At 40.7% G+C, this 22,159-nt stretch overlaps 1 protein-coding gene and 1 long non-coding RNA gene across 2 annotated transcripts in view; one reads left to right on the forward strand and one right to left on the reverse strand.

The window, feature by feature from the left end:
• Window positions 1-22,159, reverse strand: part of CTNNBL1 (catenin beta like 1) — a 161,746-nt gene that overhangs the window by 61,918 nt on the left and 77,669 nt on the right. The window contains exon 11 of the mRNA XM_015535519.2: window positions 184-365. Coding sequence (XP_015391005.2) covers window positions 184-365 — 182 coding nt within the window. The remainder of the gene's footprint in view (window positions 1-183; window positions 366-22,159) is intronic.
• Window positions 17,761-20,213, forward strand: LOC122237207. The gene is made up of 3 exons (XR_006215483.1): window positions 17,761-17,873; window positions 19,284-19,416; window positions 19,708-20,213. It is a non-coding gene; the product is annotated as an uncharacterized LOC122237207 (long non-coding RNA).

Consider the following 22,159-nt stretch of genomic DNA (forward strand, 5'->3'; position numbering starts at 1 on the left):
GGGTCCCTGGGTTGTGTTTCCATGCAGAGAAAATAGGACGAAAAGAAAAAGCTAGCGCTCTTCTGCCTAAGAGTCCGCTCCTCAACTGCACGTCTCAGTGTTTCGCAGTAGCTCTCATTTCCCCCATTCCTTAGGTGCATCCTAACGCACCTGAAGTAGGCTGACTTCTCCAGGGCACCCTACCTTCGTGCTCCTTCTCGGTGGTTCCCACTTTCTTGATCTTCCTGGGAGATTTCATAAAGAGGGGAAAGATGGTCCGTAAGCCAAGAATATCAACAAACTTATGACAATTGTCTGTACCCTCGGGTCCGATCATGGCATGGTCCAGCACTTTCAGGGCACTGCTCCGGGAGATCTTCTTTTCTCTGGGAACAAAAGAGGTTTCACATAAGGCATGGGGATGTTCTAGTCTCAGATAAAAAGGGGGTGGGGGGCGGATATACCGCAGTACCCATTATAAAGGGGGAAAAAAAGAAAGAAAGAAAAAAACAAAACAACTTGAATGTCCACCAATGAGAAAATTATTGCATAATGGTAGATCTACACAGAATATTACACACTTGTTAATAATTAGGAAAGTCTATAATAGAGTGAACGAGTTCTTATGGTCAGAATGATAAGCACAAAAGGTAATATTCAAAATTCTGTATGAGGCATTACCTCAATTATGTGAGAAATACGCATTAAAAAAGACTAGAAAGACGTAGATCAAAATGCTAACAGAGGTTATTTCAGGGTGGTGGGATTATGAATTACATTATTCCTTTTTCTTTCTTCTTAACAGCTTTATCAAAATGTACTTCACATACCATACAATTCACCTATTTAAAATGCACAATTCATTGAATTTTAGTATATTCACAGATACGTGCAACTATCGCTACAGTCAATTAAAGAACATTTTTATTATCCCGACAAGAAATCCCCTACTCTTTGGCTGTCACCCCCCTACTCTCCCCATCCCACCCTAGCAACCACTGACCTACATTCTGTCTCTATGGTTTTGCCTATTCTGGACATTTCAAGTAAATGGTATCGTACAATAGGTGGCCTTTTGTAACTGGCTTCTTTCCCTCAGCACAATGTTTTCAAGATTCATCCGTGCTCTAGCATGTGTCAGTATTTCATTCTTTTCTGTAGCTGAATAGTCCATTGTATGGATACGCCACAATTTGTCTATCTGTTCATCTACTGATGAACATTCGATGTGTTTATACCTTTTGGCTATTACGAATAGCGCTGCTAAAATAGTCATGTACAAGTTTTTGAGTGGACATATGTTTCATTACACTTGAGTGCATGTAAACCAAGCAGCAGAGTTGCTGGGGCATATGGCTAACTCTACGTTTAACCTTCTGAGGAACCATCAGACTTATTTCCACACTGGCTACACCATTTGACATTCCCACCAGCAGTGTGTAAATGTTCTGACTTCTCCACACCCTCACCAACACTTGTCAGCTGACTTGTTGGTGCCAGCCATCCTCATTGGGTGAGAGATGGTACCTCACTGCGGTTTTAATTTGTGTTTCCCTGATAACTAATGCTGTTAGCATCTTTTCATGTGCTTACTCGGAATTTGTGTACCTTCTTCAGAGAAATGTCTATTCAGATCCTTTGGCCATTTTAAAATTAACTTAATTACCTTTATTATTTAGTTGCAAGAGCTCTTTGTTCTGGAGATACAAGTCCCTTAACAGATACATGATTTGTAAATACTTTCTCCTATTCTAGGGGCTGCCTTTTCAACTTTCTTGATGGTATCCTCCGAAGGACACAGGTTTTCAATTTTGAGGATGTCCAACTTACCTGTTTTGTTGTTGTTGCCTGCACTTTTGGTGTCAGAGCTAATTCGATAGCATGAGGATTTATACCTATGTTTGCTTTTAAGGGTTTAATAGTTTAAGTTCTGATATTTAGTTCTTTGACTCGTTTTCTGTTAATTTTCGGATGGAGTGTGAAGTAATGACACAACTTCATTTGCATGTGGACATCCAATGGTGCCAGCACCATTTGTTGAAGACTATTCTTTCCCCGTTCCAGGTTTTTGGCATTCTTATTGCAAATCAGCTGACCCCAGACACAGTTTTATTTTTGGATTCCGAATTACATTCTGTTAATTTACGTCAGTAACACACTGTCTTGATTACCACTGCTTTGTAGTAAGTTTTAAAACTGGGAATCCTACATTGTTCTTGTCTCAAGACTGTTTGGCTATTCTCGGTCCCTTGCAATCAACTCCATATGAATTTAAGGATCAGCTTATCAATTTCTACAATGATATCAGCTGGCATTTTGATAGGGATTGTGCTGAATCCATATAACTTTTGGGGGAGTACTGCAATCTTTCATTACTTAGCTCTTCCTTAATTCCTTTCAACAATGTTTTGTGGTTTTCAGGGTATAAATTTTGCACGCACTTCTCTTGTTAAATTTATTCCTAGGTATCATACTCTTGATGCTATTGTAAATGGAAGTATCTTCACAGTTTCACTTTCGGATTGTTCATTGCGAGCGTACAACTGATTTTTGTAAATTAATCTTTATATCATCCTGCAACCTTGCTGAACTCACTTATTAGTCCTGATAATTTTTTGGTGGATTCTTTAGGATTGTCTACAGACAAGAGAACATCCTTTGTAAACAGAGAGAGTTTTACTTCCTCCTTTCCAATCTGGATGCCTTTTATTTCATTTCCTTGCCTAATTGCCCTGGCTAGAACCTCCAGTACAATGTTGAATGTAAATGGTGAAGTGGTGTCTTATTGCTGATCTTAGGGGGAAAGCAGCCAGTCTTTTAGCATTCACTGTGATGTTAGCTGCGGATTTTTTGTAGCTGCTCTATATCAAAGGTTGGAGAAATTCCCTTCTATTCCTAGTTTAGGTATTTTTATCATGAAAGATGTTGGGTTTTGTCAAATGCTCTTTGCATCTTATTATTCCCTTTCCTGTTTTTCGTGTTTCTTTAATTTAAAAAAAAAATGTATTTTTTTTTAACGTTTATTCATTTTTGAGAGACAGAGAGAGACAGAGCATGAGCAGGGAAGGGGCAGAGAGAGAGGGAAACACAGCATCCAAAGCAGGCTCCAGGCTCTGAGCTGTCAGAACAGAGCCTGGTGTGGGGCTAGGACTCACGGACCACGAGATCACGACCTGAGCCGAAGTCGGACGCTCAACTGACTGAGCCACCCAGGCGCCCCATGGTTTTCGTGTTTCTTTTTTTTTTTTTTTAAATTTTTTCAACGTTTTTTATTTATTTTTGGGACAGAGACAGACAGAGCATGAACGGGGGAGGGGCAGAGAGAGAGAGAGACACAGAATCGGAAACAGGCTCCAGGCTCTGAGCCATCGGCCCAGAGCCCGACGCGGGGCTCGAACTCACGGACCGCGAGATCGTGACCTGGCTGAAGTCGGAGGCTCAACCGACTGCGCCACCCAGGCGCCCCTCGTGTTTCTTAATTAACATGCATTACTTTGAGAATTACAAAAGTCAAATTATTTTCAAGAAAAAAATACAAGTGATTTTCCCCCTCAAGTCCAAAGGTCATAAAATAATTATGCCACTGTCTACTGCTCTTGCAAACAGTTTTCTAAGGAGTATAATTTTCTATAAGCTTCCAGTGTTTTCTTTAACACTCTATGAGATAGAGAGGAACAAGTCAGTCATTTCGTATCTTGGTAATCAACCAAGTAAATCAACCAATCCAATATTCAATATTTACTGAGCACTTACTCAGTACCGTGGAAGACACAAGAGAAAAACAAAAATTAAGACATGGCTTCTGCTTTCAGAAACATGTAAATTTAGGGAGACTAAATTAATGTGAAATAATCAGGCAAAAGTATAAGTTGGCAAATAACTTTTTCCCCATTCGGTCTACAAACATTCATTGGATACCTCTCATGTGACTAGGATAGACCAAGTCTCAGTCCTCATGGAGCTTACACTCTTACTGCAGGAGACATACGGAAAATCGCACTTGATAGTGTTAGGTGTGATGGAAATAATGCAATGTAAAAGAATGAATGAATGGAGAGGATGTTTTGAGTTAGGTTACTGCAGAAAGCCTCTTTAGGGGTAACATTTATATTGAGATCTGAGTGTTGACATGAATTGGTCTGGAACATTTTAGGGGCAAAACATTAAAGGCAGAAGGAACAACAGGTGCAAAATCCCTAAGGTGGAAATGGGCCGGCATGGTCAGAGAACAGACAGAAGACTGGCATTTTTGAAGCATAAAGGAACAGTATTCCTAGCTTAGATCTGAGGGGAAAACATGGGCCATATCAAAGGCCATGCCACCTTGTCTTGTATGGCACAATAAGGCCTCCAAGTAAAGAACTGGTTCTAGGAGTGAAGCAGATCAAATTCAATCATGTTTGTTCTGAGACTGTTATGTGTTAGTTACTTTAGAGGGAAAGAGAGATTAGGTACATGTGGGGGAGTATAGGAAAAAACAGATATATATGTAAATATTTGAAAGCAGGTGAAAAAGTAAGATGGGTGACTGTGGGTTACTCCTAGTAAAGCCTGGAGAAGAAAGTCCATCAGCTTGAGGAGAAAACAAGGGTAAAAATTTTTCAAAATTATATTTTGAAGAATACGGACAATTCAGTCATATTTTTAGGGTGTCAAGAAGCCAATGGTGATGAGGATACTAAAGATATAAAAGGGAGAATGGACAGATGGAGCAAGGTCACGGTCAGGCAAGAGGAGGCAAGGCCTGACCAAAAAGGGCCCAAAGCCCTTCACCCAGTTTCTCACCTGAAAGCCAAAGAAAAGGAATTGGAAAGAACCTCCCTTAAAGGAATCGGAAATAACTTCTCGTTGATAGTCTTTTGCAGAGGAAACGCTATTAAGACATCGCATTATTTAAGTGCTAAAGATGACGAGGCACGCTTATCCTAGGTCAGACTAGCCAGCCCAGATTGGGTCCTGATGAGTTAAGAAAAGGAGAGGAGGGGGGCGCCTGGGTGGCTCAGTCGGTTGAGCGGCCGACTTCGGCTCAGGTCATGATCTCACGGTCCGTGAGTTCAAGCCCCGCGTCGGGCTCTGTGCTGACAGCTCGGAGCCTGGAGCCTGTTTCGGATTCTGTGTCTCCCTCTCTCTCTGCTCCTCCCCCATTCATGCTCTGTCTCTCTCTGTCTCAAAAATAAATAAATGTTAAAAAAAAGTTAAAAAAAAAAAAAAAAAAGAAAGAAGGAAAAGGAGAGGAGGTAAAAAGCTTGTTGACAGAGCCCCCTTGGTGCTGGCCCATCCTGGCTTACCTGAGGCTGTTCCATTTCTAGCATTGAATGTACCACAGCCTGGGAAACCTCTCAGTCCCAGGCAAACCAAGACAGCTGGACATCTTACTTGGTGCCTACCTCAAAAGACCAAGGATGTACTGTGAATATTCCTACCTTTATTCCCCTGGCCACAGAATTAATCGAAACAACGCACAGATACTCACAAATGACATTCAACACAACTACTGAGTTTAAAAGAAAAAAAATGGCTACTACTGAGCACGTGCCTTCACGCAGCAGGCACGACACTAGCTGCCAGGAATTATACACTCCCTGTCTTTAAGCAATGTAAGGACAGTTACACAAAAGTAATTTCAAAAGCCCAAAGCAATAGAAACTAAGTCCAAGGAGGTGAGAGGTGGAGATAATTAACTTTATCTGGGAGAAGTCAGTGAAGGTGTCAAACGGACAGTAACATCTGAACGGAGTCTGAAGAACGAGCATTTGCCAGGCAGAGAAGGGCGTGCAGCGCCACCGGGGGCAGTGTGCGTAAAGAGCATGCGCGAAGGTACGGTAGGCAGTAAGAGCGTGCCACGTAGGGGACCAGAGGTAGCTGTGAATGACCTGGGTTGGAAGAGGACGAAGGGGAGGCAGGCAGAGGTCGTGACAGGCCCTGGATGTGCTGCCGGGCCCCTGGGCTCCATGCCATAGATGTTGAGAAGCCATGAGGTGTCGAAAACGAGGAGGACACTGGATGGATACACTCTAGCAAGCTTACTCTGGCAGCAGTGTGATGAAGGGACTGGAGCGACAGAGCTTGGAGGCAGGGAGGTCAGTCAGGAGCCCACGACAAGCTAAGTGAAAAATGACAAAGAGCTCTGAGTACCATAAAAAAGGCACGTTCGTGAGACATGAAATCTTAAGTATCAGGAGCAGAGTAAGCAAGGTTCCAAATTCAGCAGGAAAGGGTTTTCTGCATCAAGCTAAGTCTATCAGGAAACGAGACAAATAATATATTTGTTTTCACTGTAGCTGGACTTAAGCACCCTACTTTACAAACTGAATCTGCAAAGGTCATGACTAGGGCAGATAATGATGTGAACAGAAATTAGGAAACTGAGATATAACATCCTCATTGTTCAGTCACTCAGGAAAAGGCCTCTCGAAATGAATGATGGTCATGTTCCAGGGCACCTTCAGTTACCACGCAGCATACATTTAAACCATTTCACAAATAACACAGAATTGGTGGAAATACTAAAGGTAAAAAACTCTGATTCAGCCAAGCCTCGCTCTTTTTTCCTGCCTAAGCAAATTCAACAAACAAAAGATTTAAAAAGTAAAAGCCTTCTTCACATAGGCAGTGTGAGACACGTTTAAAGGGGGCAGTAATTGCATATTGATCACCATTTAGGCAAGCTGCATGGAGGTGAACTTTGGAATATTCATTGGGCTTAAGTTCAGGCTTTTAGCAATCAATAGCTGTTTGGCCTGACTTTCTTGGGTTGACTTTATTTGAAATATTTATTCTACTGGAGGACAAGTAGTTTATCTTAGTCTTGTCTGGGTTCATCAGGTTGTCGATCACGCCAGGACCAAAGTGAAGGTTAGCCTCTATAAAAGTGGGTGGTTGTGGGAAATGACAGAGTCATCTACGCTCCTCATTCTGCCAAAGTGAAGCTTCTGATGAGGAGGAAGGGATGGGGAGAGGGAAGTTTCCACTGTTGTTTTAATTAGCTTGTTCTTCTTCATTATACAAGAACGCTTTTGCAATGAACGTTCATTCTGAGTATACTTTTTTCTGTTCATTTATTCTTTCATCAGATATTTCTGGGGTGCCTAACAGGCGCCAGATAGAAGTTGAGGGCACAGAGGCAGGCCCAGCTCATGTTTGTGAGGCACTCAGTTCACAGGTGACACAGGTAGGCAGACAACGGGTATACTGAGAAAAGCCAAGCACCACAGTGGAGGTTTTATTCTACAAAATAGAACACGAATGCGGGAAGGAGGGCTGACTGTGTCTGAGTGCGGGAGGCCTCACAAAGGAGATGATGCCTGAACCGAGCTTCACTGGACATCCTTCCCAGACACGCAAAAAGGGAGAAGGGATTTCAAGCAGCAGGAAACAACGGCACGCGCAAAGACACGAGTAAGCATGGACCATCCGGAGAAGTGGGGCATGGTGTGGCTGCAATACAAACAGCAAGAGGGGCGGCAGCAAAATGTGTATTAGATTACACTTGCCACACTGGATCGGGAGGGATTCGGCATGGTATTCGGTGTGGCGGGGCGGGCGCAGAAGAAAGGGGGGAAACACACCAGAGGCAGAGATGGGTAAAAAGGGCAAAGTACTAACAGACTAGGAGGGAAAAGGACTGAATTCGGATTGAACCTGAGGTACCCGTGAAACATGGCAGTGATGTCCAGCTCAAACTTACAGGTCTGAAGTCCAGGAATGATATTAAAAATAGGGGGGAATGTGGAAGAATTATTAAATCTATGGGCAGTGTCTAAAGCCACGGCATGAATAAGACCAGCCGGAAAGGGCGCAGATAAAAGGATCCAACCTTGGAGGAAAGTTACTTGCAGGACAAGTAAAAGAGTTGTGAACTCCACTCCCTCCCTAACCAAGAGACTGATGAATGGGGGGGGGGGGGGGGGCGGGAAAAAGAGAGGTGACAGGCAGTCTTCAAAAGATACTGTGAACCACAAACTAATCCCGCAAGAAACTTGGATAACGCCATATGAAATCACTATTATTCGCTTCACAATACACATGCTAAAGTTCACTTCCTTTTAGCTCCCAAAATAGAAGATCGCTTTCCAGGATCCAGGATTTCTATGAATTAGACCGTGAGATCAAGGCAACTAAATTCATAGTTGCTCTCAAACTATAGTGCCAAAGAACACTGGTGCTCTGGGAGATGCTGAGATATTCTACCGCTAAAATAGAATAAGGGTGGTCTTCTATGTTCTGGACACAGTTTTTACAATTTTCCATTTCAGTTCCCATCCATTTTTCATAAACTGCTGGTACCAGCCACTGCTTGACTGCCTGTGCCAGAAAACAAAACAAATATGTGGGAAACAGCGGTTAAGATTTTGGTTTGTAGCACTATGGTGGGCCAGTTATGCAAAGAAACCACTCACAGCAGAGCTGACGGTAAAGTAAGATGAACAATCAATGACCAAAACCTAGGGCTCTAAAGAGCACAGGCTGGCAAACTTTCGGGAAAGGGCCAGACAGAAAATACTATAGGTTTCATGGGCCATTATGGTTCCTGTAGCATCTTTTTCTGGGTGTTTGTGTGTGTCTAAAAATATATACGACACTTTAAAGATATGAAAACCATTCTTAGCTTGCTGGTCACAGAAAAACAGACCTCAGCCAGATTTGTTCCGCAGGCCTTAGTTGCCAACCCCCAATAAAGAGGGTCAACAAAGCTCAAATCTGGTTCTTCAAAAAGACGAGTAAAATTGACAAAACTGTGGCAAGAGTGATCAAAAAAAAAAAAAGAGAGAGAGAGAGAGAGAAAAGGCACACACACACAAAACAATAACAGGAATGAACTGAAGGGGAAAAAACTACAGGTACAGCAGCTATTAGGACAACAGAAGGAATAACTGCATGCCAAAAACTTGGAAAACAGGTGAAATGGACAAACTCCTAGAAAAATATGAATTCCCCCAAATGACTCAACAAAGTAAGAAAACCTGAACGGGTCTATAAGCATTCAGAAAACTGAATCAGTCGTTGAAATCTTCTCTCACAGAAAACTTAAAGTCCAGAAGCAATCACTATCAAGTTCTACCAAACATTCAAGAGGGAAATAATTCCAGTATTACTTAAACTCCTACAGAACACAGAAAAATAAGGAACATCATTCAGCTCATTTAATAAAGCTCAAACAAACAAAAAACAACCTCTGACACCAAAACCTTCCTGAGAGTAAACTTACAGGCCAATCTCACTCAGGTATAGATATAAAATTCCTAAATAAAATACAGAATCCTAGAGAACATTAAAAAAAGATGGGCCTCTTCCAGGAATGCAAGGTTAGTTAGTTCAACATCAGAAAACCCATTCATTTTCCCTCTATTAGCATTAAAAAAAAACATCTCGATAAATGCAGAAAAAACATTTGATAAAACTGATTGATCAATTATATAAGCTCTGTGACATCAGAAAGAGAAGAAATTTCCTTAATCTGATAAATGCTATCCCCCCCAAAACTCAAAACAAACATTATACTCAAGAAAATATATTCCTTTTAACAGCAGGAGTAAGACAAGTTTACCCTTGATCACTACTCCTTCCTATTCAACACTGCATTAGAAGTCATAGCTAGTAATTTTTTTAAAAAATGTTTATTTACTTTCGAGAGAGAGAGAGAGAGAGAGAGAGAGAGGAAAACAGAGAGAGACGCAGGGCTCAAACTCACAAACTGTGAGATCATGGCCTGAGCCGAAATCAAAAGTTGGATGCTTAACCCACCGAGCCACTCAGGCACCCCATAGCTATTAAAATTTAAACACACACACACACACACACACACACACACACACACACACACACTATTAAAATGAAATGTGATAGAAAATAATCTTGTTCCCACCTATTAACTCTCTACTCCCTAAAAGAGGCAAACAGCCAGAGGTTTGCTACTAAAGGTTTAACAACTAGCTCCCCAGGAAAAAAGTGCTGATTTGTTGTATTTTCCTACCTACATGGTATAAATACTCCCACCATAGCTGAGTGCGAGTTACCAATGTGACACCACTAAACGTGGTATTGGAAAGAGAGATGCAGAGTCAGCTTTCATGAGCTTTCATGAGCTTATATGAGCCAACTCAAACAGATCACTGCTGATACATCCCTCCGCCCACTATAGACATCAAGGTTGGCCATGTGACTTTGTGGCCAATAAAATGTAAGTGTAAGTAACATATGTGTCTTTAGAGAAGTTTTAAGATTTATTGCATTATTCAGTCTTTTCTCTCTGCCACAAGAAAGTCACGTCCCACTGAACACCGTTCCTTTAGCATGAATCCCAAAATAAAGACGCGAAGCAGAGCTTCAGATGGCCAGGGATGGGTGTATCGGGAGTGAAAAGTAAACATCTGTCACTGAAAGTCCTTGAGGCTTCAGAGATGTTACTGCAACAAAATTGGACTGATACGTGACATAGCAAAGTTGCTTAATGTAAGATCAATATGTAAAAGTTAATTGTATTACTGTCCACTAGCACTAAATAGTATGAAAATGTACATTAGAGAGTATTTTTTAAAATATATAATATGCTCTTGCCTTCCACTTTGGGCCAAGATGGAGTAACAGGGACTAAATTTATATCTCCTCTCACGCCCAAAACAAACAAAGGACGAAACATATAAAACAATGGTTTTTGGACACTTGACATCAGGTAGCACCAAGACAGTGATTCCGGAGACAGGGAAACACATGCCATGAGCCCAACTAGCTGCTTGGAGAGTTTCCAGGCCTCCAAGCAGGGAGGAGACATAGTGCAGAGGAGGGCAGACCGATGAAGGGGAGTTCATAGGGCACAGTACCAGACCAAGAGCTGCACAGGGGTCTGCAGAGGGCCCTCTCTGAGTCCTCAGTTGAGTACTTACTAGAAATGCATGTGAGGAAACTAACCAAGGCTGCAGGAAGGAACCACCTAGAAGAAGAAGGGGCAAACAATGCCCAGAACTCACCGAGGGCCAAGAATAGTTAGGGTTCCCAACAGCTGGAGTGAAAAAACTTTCTGAATTCACGGTGCATCAGGTGAGCACTAAGGAGGGCACGGTTTCAGTCCTTCAGTCCTGAGGCAGAATCAGCCAGACTAAAGGCTAGTCCGGTCCCACCTAACAGAGCTTAAGAGTAGGCCTCTGAAGGAGCAAACTACTCCCAGTAACTTACCTGTATCCTAGAACAAAGCTCAAAAATATTTATAACGAGACACACCCACACACCCAGCATCCAATGAGGTAAAAGTCACAATATCTTAATTTCAGAAAACAATTAACAGGCATTTAAAGAGGCAGGAAAATATTAACCATAAAGAGGAGAAAAATAATAAAAATAACAGTGATGACAGAATCAGAAGACAAGGACATTAAAAGTTATTATAACTATACTTGATTTAGTCAAGGTAGAAAAAAGCTTCAGTATGCTAACTAGAAACAGGGAAGATATCTAGAGAAGAAAAATACAATGTGTGGTGAAAAATACATGGGATGAGAATAAGTGCAGAAGAAAAGAGTGAGCTTGAATACATAACAATAGAAACTACCTAAAATAAAACACGGAAAGAAAAAACAGACTGGAAAACATTAATAGATTACCAGGGAATTGTGGTTGGATAACTTTAAACAGCCTGATATACATGTAACTGGAGTTTCTGAAAGGAGGATAGGGGCAGAAAAAAAAAATATCTGAAAATACAAGATTGAAAGATTTCCACATTTGATGAAAACAATACACCCACAGATCCAAGAAGAACCCAAACACAAGAGATAGGAAGAAAACTACATCAAGGTACATCATAACCAAACTATTCAAAATCAGGGAGAAAAGATCCTAGAAACATCCAGAAAAAAGGGACACGTTACATACAGAAGAACTAATACATAAGGATGACAGCAGACGTCTCACTGCAAACCAAGCAATCCAGCAGACAGTGAAGCAACACTCTTAAGAGAATTGAAAGAACTCCCACCTCCCCACCCAGTAACAAAGAATGCTATACCTGGTGAAGATATCATTTAAAGGAGAAGGCAAATATTTTTTCAGACATACCCAAGTTGACAAAAGTCATCACCAACAGACCAGCAGTACAAGATGTGTTGAAGGAAATTGTTTGGGAAGAAAGAAACTGATACCAGATGGAAATCTGGATCTACAGAAGAATGAAGAACACTGGCAATGGCTAATATGTTCATAAAAGTAAAAGACTTTTTTCTTACTTTAAAAAATCTCTTTGAAACACGATTGATTATTTATGGGGCACCTGGGTGGCTCACAAGGTTAAGCGTCCAACTCTTTTTTTTTTTTAATTTTTTTTTTTTAACGTTTATTTATTTTTGAGACAGAGAGAGACAGAGCATGAACGGGGGTGGGTCAGAGAGAGGGAGACACAGAATCTGAAACAGGCTCCAGGCTCTGAGCTGTCAGCACAGAGCCCGACGCGGGGCTCGAACTCACGGACAAGCGTCCAACTCTTGATTTCAGCTCGGGTCATGATCTCTTGGTTTGTGAGATCGGGCCCCACATTGGGCTCTGGGGTGTCAGTGCTTGGGATTCTCTCTCTCCCTCTCTCTGCCCCTCCCCTGCTTTTGTGTGTGCGTGCATGTGCATGTGTGCGCTCTCTGTCAAAAAAATAAACATTAAAAAAACACAATTGATTATTTAAACAAAAGATACACAATATGTATTAGAATTTATAACATATGTAGAAGTAAAATATATGACAACAAAAACATAAAATCCAGGAGGGAGAAATGAAAGTTTACTGTTGCAAAGTCCTTACACTACAGATGAAATAGTATACACTACTTGAAGATGGACTGTGATAAGATGTATACCATCAATTTGAAAACAACCACTAAAAAAGCAAAGAGAAAGAGCTAAGAAGCCACCTAAGAAAATAACATGGGATAAAAAATGTTAACCTAAAAGAAGGCAGATGAAGCAAAAATGGGACCAAAAAAGAGATGAGAAAAATAGAACAACCTGCAAGAGGGTAGACCTAAACTCAATCAGAAACCACCATATCAAGGGTCACATTAAATGTAAATGGCATAAACATTTCGATTAAGTGGCAGCAATTATTATGGGGTTAATAAAGAAGACTCCAATGTATAATGCTCACAAAAACCCCCACATCTTAAATATAAAGACACAGGGGTGTCTGTCTGGATAGCTCAGGCGGTTAAATGACCGACTCTTGATTCAGGCTTAGGTCATGATCTCATGGTTTGTCAGTTTGAGCCCTGCACAGGGATTCTCTGTCTCCCTCTCACTCTGCCCTTCCCCTGCTTTCTCTCTCCCTCTCTCAAAATAAATATATTTTAAAAATATAAATTAAAAAATAAATATAAAGACACACAGGCTTGCAGATGGCTATCTTCTCACCATATCCTCATAGGGCCATTTTCTCTGTGTGCACACCCTCCTGATGTTGTCCCTTCCTCTTCTCATAAGACCACCAGTTCTACTGGATTAGGGGCCTACTCTTATGACCCTATTTAACCTTAATTACCATCTTAAGGCCACCTTGGGAATTTGGGCATCAACATATGAACAGGGGAGGGGACAAAATTTATTTCATGATAGATGGTAAAAGATATACTATGCTTATACTAATTAAAAGAAAGTTGTGGTGGCTATATTAATATCAAACAAAGTAGATTTCAGATCAAATAACATTATCAGGGATAAAGAGAGTCATTTCATTATGATAAAAGAGTCAATTAAGCAAAACAGCATATACTCCTAAATGTTTAACCACCTAAAAGAATTTCAAAATACATAAAGCAAAAACTGATGAAACTCAAAGGAGAAACAGACATACTCACAACTATAGTCAGAGGTTTCAACACCCCTTTTAATAACTGATAAAATAAGTAGACAGAAAATATTTAAGGATATAGAAGACTTGAACATGACCATTAACTTAACCTGACATTTACAGAACATTCTTTTCAACTGCACAGGAATATTTAACAATACAGGCTGTATTCTGGGCCAAACACCAGTCTTAATAAATTTAAAAGGGTTCAAATCATATAAAGTATGTTCTCTGACCACAATGGTATTAAAGTAGAAATAACAGAAAGATATGTGGGAAATCCCCAAATATTTGGAAACTAAATAACACACTTCTAAGTAATTCATGGGTTAAGGATGAAATCAAAAGAGAAATCAAAGTATTTTGAACTGAAAATACAATATATCAAAATGTGGGGGCACCTGGGTGGCTCAGTCAGTTAAGCATCTGACTCTCAACTTTGGCTCAGGTCATGATCTCACAGTTGTGAGATCAAACCCTGCCTCAGGCTCCACGCTAAGCATGGAGCCTGCTTAAGATTCTCTCTCCCTCTCCCTCTGCCTCCTTCCCCATTCATGCTCATGTGTGCAAACTCTCTCTCTCAAAAAAAAAAAAAAAAAAAAATATATATATATATAAAAGAAAGTGTATACAACAAGGCATAAAGCAGCAATTAGAGGAAATTTTATAGCATCATATGTTAAAAAATAAGATCTCAAATAAATGATCTCAAATTCCCACCCTGAGAAATCAGAAAAAGAATAGCAAATTAAACCACAAGTAATCAGAAGCAAAAAAAAAAATTGATCAGATCAGAAATCACTGACATAGAATTGAAAAAAAAAAAAAAAGCACAAAAAAACAGAGATAAATCAGTCAGAAAAACTTGATTCTCTGACAAGATCAACAAAATTGACAGCCAGACTGATTAGGGAAAAAAGGAGGCATCAATGGCTAACACTGGGAATAAGGGAGGGCACATCATTACAGATTCTATAGATTTAAAAGGATAATAAGGGAATATTCATGAACAACTTAATGCCCATAAGTTTGGCCACCAAGATAAAATGAATCCTTGAAAGACACCAACTACCTAAGTTTACTCAAATAGAAAAAAATAAAAATCACTGGAACAAATTTAAAATTTATATTTCATCAAAATTTAAAACTTTTCAAGACTACTTTATGAAAATGAAAAGACAAGTTATGGGCTGGAATAAAATATTTGTAAAACATATATCTGACAGGGGCACCTGGGTGGCTCAGTCAGTTAAGCGTCTGACTCTTGATCTTGGCTCAAGTCATGATCTCACGATTTGTGGGATCAAGCCCCACATCAGGCTCTGCACTGACAGTGTGGAGCCTGCTTGGGATTCTCTCTCTCCTTCTCTCTCTACCCGTCCCCTGCTCGCACGGTCTCTCTCTCTCAAAATAAATAAACATTGAAAAAAATTATTTTTAAAACATGTATCTGACAAAAGATTGTATCTATGATATATAAAGGATTGTTATAATTCAATAATGAGACAAACAATCCCTCTCCCCCCAACCAAAATGAGCACGAGATTGAACAGACACCACCAAAGAAGACATGTGGATGGCAAATAAATACATGAAAAGTCACCCAATATCATCAGCCACAAGGGAAATGCCAATTTTTTTTACAAGTTTATTTTTTGAGAGAAAGAGAGAGAGAACACGGGCACAAGCGGGGGAGGGGCAGAGAGCGAGGGAGACAGAGTGGATCCAAAGCAGGCCCTGTGCCGACAGCAGAGAGCCCCATGTGGGGCTCGAACTCATGGACTGTGAGATCATGACCAGAGCTGAAGTCAGACGCTTAACCAACTGATCCACCCGGGCGCCCTGGGAAATGCAAATTAAAAGCACAAGACATCTATACACACCCACTAGAATGACTGACACAAAAAACAGTGACCATACCAAGTATTAGCGAGGGTGTGGAGCAAATGCCAGTCTCATACACTGTTGGTGGGAATATAAAAACGGTACAGTATGACAATTTTGCAAACAGACTGACAGTGTCTTAAAAAGTTAACCATATACCTATTACATGCCCCAGACTCATAGGCATTTATCCAAGAGAAATTAAAAATACATGCACCCAAAGGTACCTACTTGAATATTCATACTCTACAAGAGCAAAAAACTGGAAGCCCACATGTCCATCAACAAGTGAATAAACGATCTGGGATATATTTCTAAAATGGAATGCTACCCAGCAAAGAAAAAGAACTAATGATACACATGGAATGAATCTCAAAATAATTATAGTTGGTTAAATACGCCAGACCAAAAAGAAGAGCGCATACTGTATGACTCCATTTGCATAAAGTTCTAGAAAATGCAAACTAACCTATAATGGTCAGAAAGCAAATCAATGGTTGCCTGGAGACGTGAGGTGGAGGGAGAGGAGTTATAGATTACCAAGGGGTACAAGGAAACATTTGGGTATGATAAACATGCTTATTGCCATGCTTGTGGTGATGGTATGATAGGTCTACACATACTGCAAAACTCATCAAATTGTATACTTTAAATATGTGCAATTTACACTGGAATGATGAATAGCTATGAAGTCTGAAGGAAGGGCTCAGACAGGTCCTCCACCATTTCCTGCCAAGTAAACTTGCTTCAGTTTAATCTGCCTTCTCAGACACAGCACTTTCCATTTATGAAGAGGTAACGCCAGCCTGGAGGGCTGTTGGAAGGATTACTTTGTGCTCTGAAGCATTTTTCTGGTTCCCAGAGAACAGGTGCAAACACTGTTCTTCGTCGAAGAAAGAATGGTAATATTCAGTGTGCGGAGAAAGGGAACGCTTGCTTGTTGGACAAACAACAAGCAAGATGTGTGTGTGCAGCTTGGAGCACAAACCCTATACAGCCCCATTAGGAAGCACAGCTGATTTCTAAAACATTTGCATTAGTGTTTTGCTTTTGCAGTTGAATCCAAGAGACTGAAAGTCTGAAGAAAAGGCTCTCGTTCTCCAAAAACAACAACAAAAACCTGTAAAGGAGGGGCGCCTGGGTGGCTCAGTCGGTTGAGCGTCCGACTTCGGCTCAGGTCATGATCTCGAGGTTCGTGAGTTCGGGCCCCGCATCGGGCTCTGTGCTGATGGCTCGGAGCCTGGAGCCTGTTTCGGATTCTGTGTCTCCCTCTCTCTGACCCTCCCCCATTCATGCTCTGTCTCAAAAATAAATAAAGGTTAAAAAAAAAACAAAACCTGTAAAGGACCACGAGGATAAAAATGCAATCAAGTTTGGCCCTTCACAGGTTCATGAAGAACAAAACCAATACGGAACAAGCCAAAAAGCAAGGCAATAAAATTTCAAGGTTTAAGAGTTCCCCAGTCTGGCCTACCTACCTTTATGCTCTGGTACGAGCCCACGGTCCAGAACCGGGCCTGCAAATGCTCACTCTGCAGATGATATACCATTGTCATTTTATTTATGTTCTTTGTCAGAGACAATTTTCTTTAGATTAAGGAAAATCTTACTGAAAAGCCTCAGAGGAAAAAAAATTGGTGGTTCCTAAAGAGATGTGTCTATGTACCCTTCTCTTTCTTTCTTCTTTCTCTCTCTCTCTCTCTCTCTCTCTCTTTTTTTTTTTTTTTTGTCTATACAGTTAATAACCAAGATGGGTTCACTGTGTTTCTGCTACACAACCCCAAGCTGCATTTGTACACATCCCTTGGGATCTCAGTGGTCTCTTCTCTTTCTAACTGGAACAGGGTTTTACAACAGAAGTAATAAGCTTCATGTCAACATTTTCAAGGAAACTGACAATGTAATTCTTCTGTCTCCCACTGGCTTTGTTGTTTCTTAAAGAACACTGAACCACTGAAACAAGGACATACTGTTAAAAAGTGCTCTGCAGTGGCAAGAAGCAAATGATCTGGAGTACAGTCTATAATTAAACCTGATATATTGAAATCCTCTATTTGCAGCAACCATCCTACCCAAGAGAGACAGCTGTAACCAAGAACGTGGAAATGGCAAACCAGGGGGCAATGAGGGCATCTGTATAGCTCAATCCTCATGTCTGGATAAATTCTAAAAGGGCCATCCCCCATAAGTGAGTCATTTTTTTTTAAGTTTATTTATTTATTTTGAGAGAGAGGCATCTAAGGAGGGGCGGGGGGGGGGGGGGGGGGGGGGAGGGGGTAGAGAATCCCAAGCAGGCTCCGAGCAATCCCATGAACTGTGATCATGACCTGAGCCAAAATCGAGAGTCGGACGCTTAAACAACTGAGCCAACCAGGTGCCCCAAAGTTAGTCTTATTTCTGTGAATTGGTTTCTCTGAATCTGATCATTCTGTTAAACTGCCCAATAAATTGTGGCTTTCCTAAATTTTCTTTTTCTCTCAACTATACCTGACTACAAAAATACCACTTGGCTTCATTATTCATATCTTAACTCTTCTGCTGCCAGCCAAAGACCATGCAAACATCCTCACTGTACTGTAATTCTTACAATCAAAGCAAAAGAATGAGGCCAAGCTGCTTGACCCACAAGGAGTGGTATTTTCTCCATCAGGGGAGTACAGACCATATACACACAGTATATACTGCCCACGAGGTTCTGCGCCTTCCACCCTCACCCCACCTTTTCTCTTTCCTTATCAAAACATTATGACTAAATGAGAAATTCCTTTTGGGGGGGGGGGGAGTCCTATACTCTAGGATGGCTAGCTGCTGCTTTTTCCACGGCATGAGTTCATTTTTAAATACCACCTCAACAATCTTTTCTTTCCCAAAATGTCTTCATCTGTCCTTTGACAGAGAAAAAACAAAAAACAAAAAGCTTTTTTTTCCCCTCATTGATTCTGTCAAGCACTGTAAAGTCCAAACAGTCTTAACACAGGAGTGAAAAAAAAAGTTACCTGACAACTAAACTAACACCTGGGTGGGAGGGTAAGGCGGAGGACAAAGGCCTGTCTGGTAAGGGCAAAGAGGTAGGAGACCTCCTTACGGTCCTACAAACAAATGCCGAGAGACTGCAAATCTGCATGAAGGAATTCTCTGGACCTTGAGCAGAAAGGTTGTAAGAAATGAATGCCTAAACCATAACCCTGAAATAATTAGGAGGCTGGTGGGAGAAGAGTGTTGAGAGGTTCAAGTGTCCCAAAGGGGGATAAAGTGAAGTGCAGACACTTGTGTGGGTTTCTGCTCCGCAGCACAGCATGAGCACAGGCCAAACAGGGCAGCGAGCCCGGGACTACAGCTGATGCCTGGCTTCTCCGGAGCCTTGAAGGTGAGGTTCAGAACCACCCTGTGGCCTATGTTGTGTTCTTTGGGCATTAAAAAATCTGATGGAGAAAAACAGGGCCAAACATACGCAGGCAGAAGACTGAGCTCTCAGCTATATGGCTTTTACGAAGTCACTCCTCATTCTTTGGGTCTATGCATGGGGTTTGCTAGAAATTCTATAAACCAATGATTTTAAAAAGCAAAAATGTTTCTCAGATCTTTCTCATTCATTTAGGAAATATTTACTGGGCACCTAATGTGCATCTGTGGCTAGGCACTGGGGATACCAAGAAGGGGACGACCTAGTTTCTGCTCTCGAGAGTCCTACAGTACAGTCAGAGACCAGCAGATGCCTACCACACAGGATGGTAAGTGCTCCCACAGAGGAAAGCACAGGACGCTAGAACCTAATCCTCAACATGTGAGAGTGGGTGGGTGGGTGGGTGTAAGGGCTGGGCTGGGGAAGTGACACAGGGGGAGGGGATTCTTAAAGAAATTTAGTTTAATCATCAAGTGTTGAGGAGGATAGGGACCAACTGGAATTCTCACGCCGTGCTGCGGAGGGGATATAAAATGATACAATCACTTTGGAAAACAGCTTGGGAGTTTCTAATATTGAACTTACATTTCCAATATGACCTAGTCATTCCACTCCTTAGGTATTTACCCCAGAGAAATGAAAATATATATTTCTCTGAAGACTTTTAAGCAGCTTTATTAGCAAGAGCAAGACACTGGCAACAACCCAAATGTTCACCAACAGGTGAATAACAAAAACAACGGACACACTGGAATGCGGAAGTATAATGGAATATTACAAACACGAACAAGAACCAAACTACTGGCAGACGCAAAATGAACGAATCTCAAAAACAATCTGTTGAGTGACATAGGCTAAACAAAACACATACTAAATAGATTCAAATTTAAAAACTGATACTTGATTCAGTCATTAGGAAGCATTTAAGTCTGTTTGGAGAAACTCAGGTATGGGAATCTACTTTTTCAACTGTAAATTGTACGAAATCTAAACACAAAGCAAGTACTTTATGAAAATTTAACACTGAACTGAGATGTAAATATGCACCAGGCTGCAAAGACCTAGGATGAAAAAAAGTAGAATGGTTCAATAATGTTTTTTTATCGATTACCTGTCGAAATGATTTTTAATATATTGGGTTAAATAAAATGTTATTAAAATTAATTTTCTTTCAACCTTTTTACCATGCTACTACAAAACATAAGCTTATATATCTTGCTTGCATTCCATTTCTGTTGGACAGGGCCATTGTGTATCTTCATCGTGTTGAAAACAAAGATGCATTCAGCTGTCAAAACTAAAACTGTACACTTATAATGGGAGTGTTTTATTATAAGTCAATTATGCTTCAATAAAGTTAATAGATATTAAGTTGGATAGTATATACCTTTGCATGTGTGTGTAATATGTGTGTGTGCATAAATGACTATCTTGCCGATGACCTTTCCTTACCAATAATCAGAAACGTAAAGAAAAAAATTCATAGACATGCAAACTATTAAGAGGAATGGTTAATTTAACGCATTCAATGATACTAATAGTTATTTAATGTCAGCCTCCCTTACTAGCGGTGGAGTTTCTTGAAGGCAAGAATCCTGCCTTGTTGCTCTCTGTGTAAGCCTAGCACTTAACGTAGTAAGTTAACACAGTACTTCGCCAGTGTTTTAACAGCTGCAGAATTGTCCCAGACACTTTACATATAGTTTAATTTCCAAAAAATCCCTGCAAATTTGGCATTGTTACTCCCATTTTTCAGATGAAAAACTGAGGGTCAGCGGTCAGAAAGGTTAGAAAAACTCACCGAATAACCAAAACTAGTAAGTGAAAGAGCGATGTTCCAAACCCACATGCACCTCAACTCCAAAGCCCACTCTTCCAAGCTGTCCCACACTCCCACCTTTCCAGGTGGACATTTCATGACTGCTGAATGCCTGAATCACAGTGAAGAGCAGTACTCAGGGGCAACGGAACCACAGAAATTTTCCTGAACTTCTAGTGTTACAACCTCCAAGTTTGAATGGGCTTCTGTCTCTAGACGCAGAGCACCTTGGCGGCTCCTGCTAGAAGATCAGGATGAATCTAGTAGGGAAAAAAGAATTCCCTCCCAATTAAACTTTCCATTTGGGAGTCTGAAGAAGAAAAATAACACAGAACAAAGAGCATGGGAAAGAGAAAAAAGGGGAATGCTGAATCTGCTAAAAAAAGCTAGTTAATGCAAAAGAATTAATCTCACAGTAACTTCAGCATTCAAAAATGAAAAGTTAGAAGATCCTACAGAGGTGCAGTTTCTAAGGCTTTGGGAACACCTTCTTAATTAGGCTCCCAGAATCTCAGCATTCCCGTTTGAATAATCCATATTTCTGGTTATTTATTCAGCTTCCCACTGCTGCACATTACCAAGCCATATGCTACAGGAATACATCACTTCATATTTGCACTCAACCATCCAAAGACACTGGCGGTTCAGACCTTTAAGAAGCTTAGGGAAAAGTCCCTGTAGAGTACAGTTTTAAGGTTAGAAGGCCCAGGAAGCCAAATGCATCTTCTTTATATGCTATTTACTCGAGAGAAGGTGGGTCATTTCAACAAAAGGACAGGCAATTAGAAGGGTAAAGGAGATAAACAAACAAAAGACTCAAGAGAGTAAAGCTAGCAAAAATCAGCTGAACACTGAAGGCCTCTGAACAATTCCAATGGCCCTCTCTGCACTTTAAAATAGATTTTTTAAAGCAATTCCACAAAGGAAGATTTCCAATCAATCCAAGGTCTGGTATGCACTGGACAAACGAAAAGGTCTACTGTGCCCCCACCCAGCCCTACACAGGCCTTTAAAGAGAAGATATTTTAGAAACATATCCCTTGATAATCTTAAATACAAAAATAGTTTTAAGCAAAAGATGGTCATTGTAGAATCTGTTACAATATCAAAACAATGGAAATAGTCTCAATATCACCAAAAGAATACTAAGAAAGCTCTATCTCCTTAGAGTCCATGAAGCAGTTGTTGCAAATTCTCACAAACGTTATGTCACAGCATGGGAAATGCCATGTTAAGTTTAAAAAGAAACTTA

This window comes from Panthera tigris, chromosome A3, assembly GCF_018350195.1.
Source record: "Panthera tigris isolate Pti1 chromosome A3, P.tigris_Pti1_mat1.1, whole genome shotgun sequence".
In the NCBI taxonomy this organism is placed as follows: Eukaryota; Metazoa; Chordata; class Mammalia; order Carnivora; family Felidae; genus Panthera; species Panthera tigris.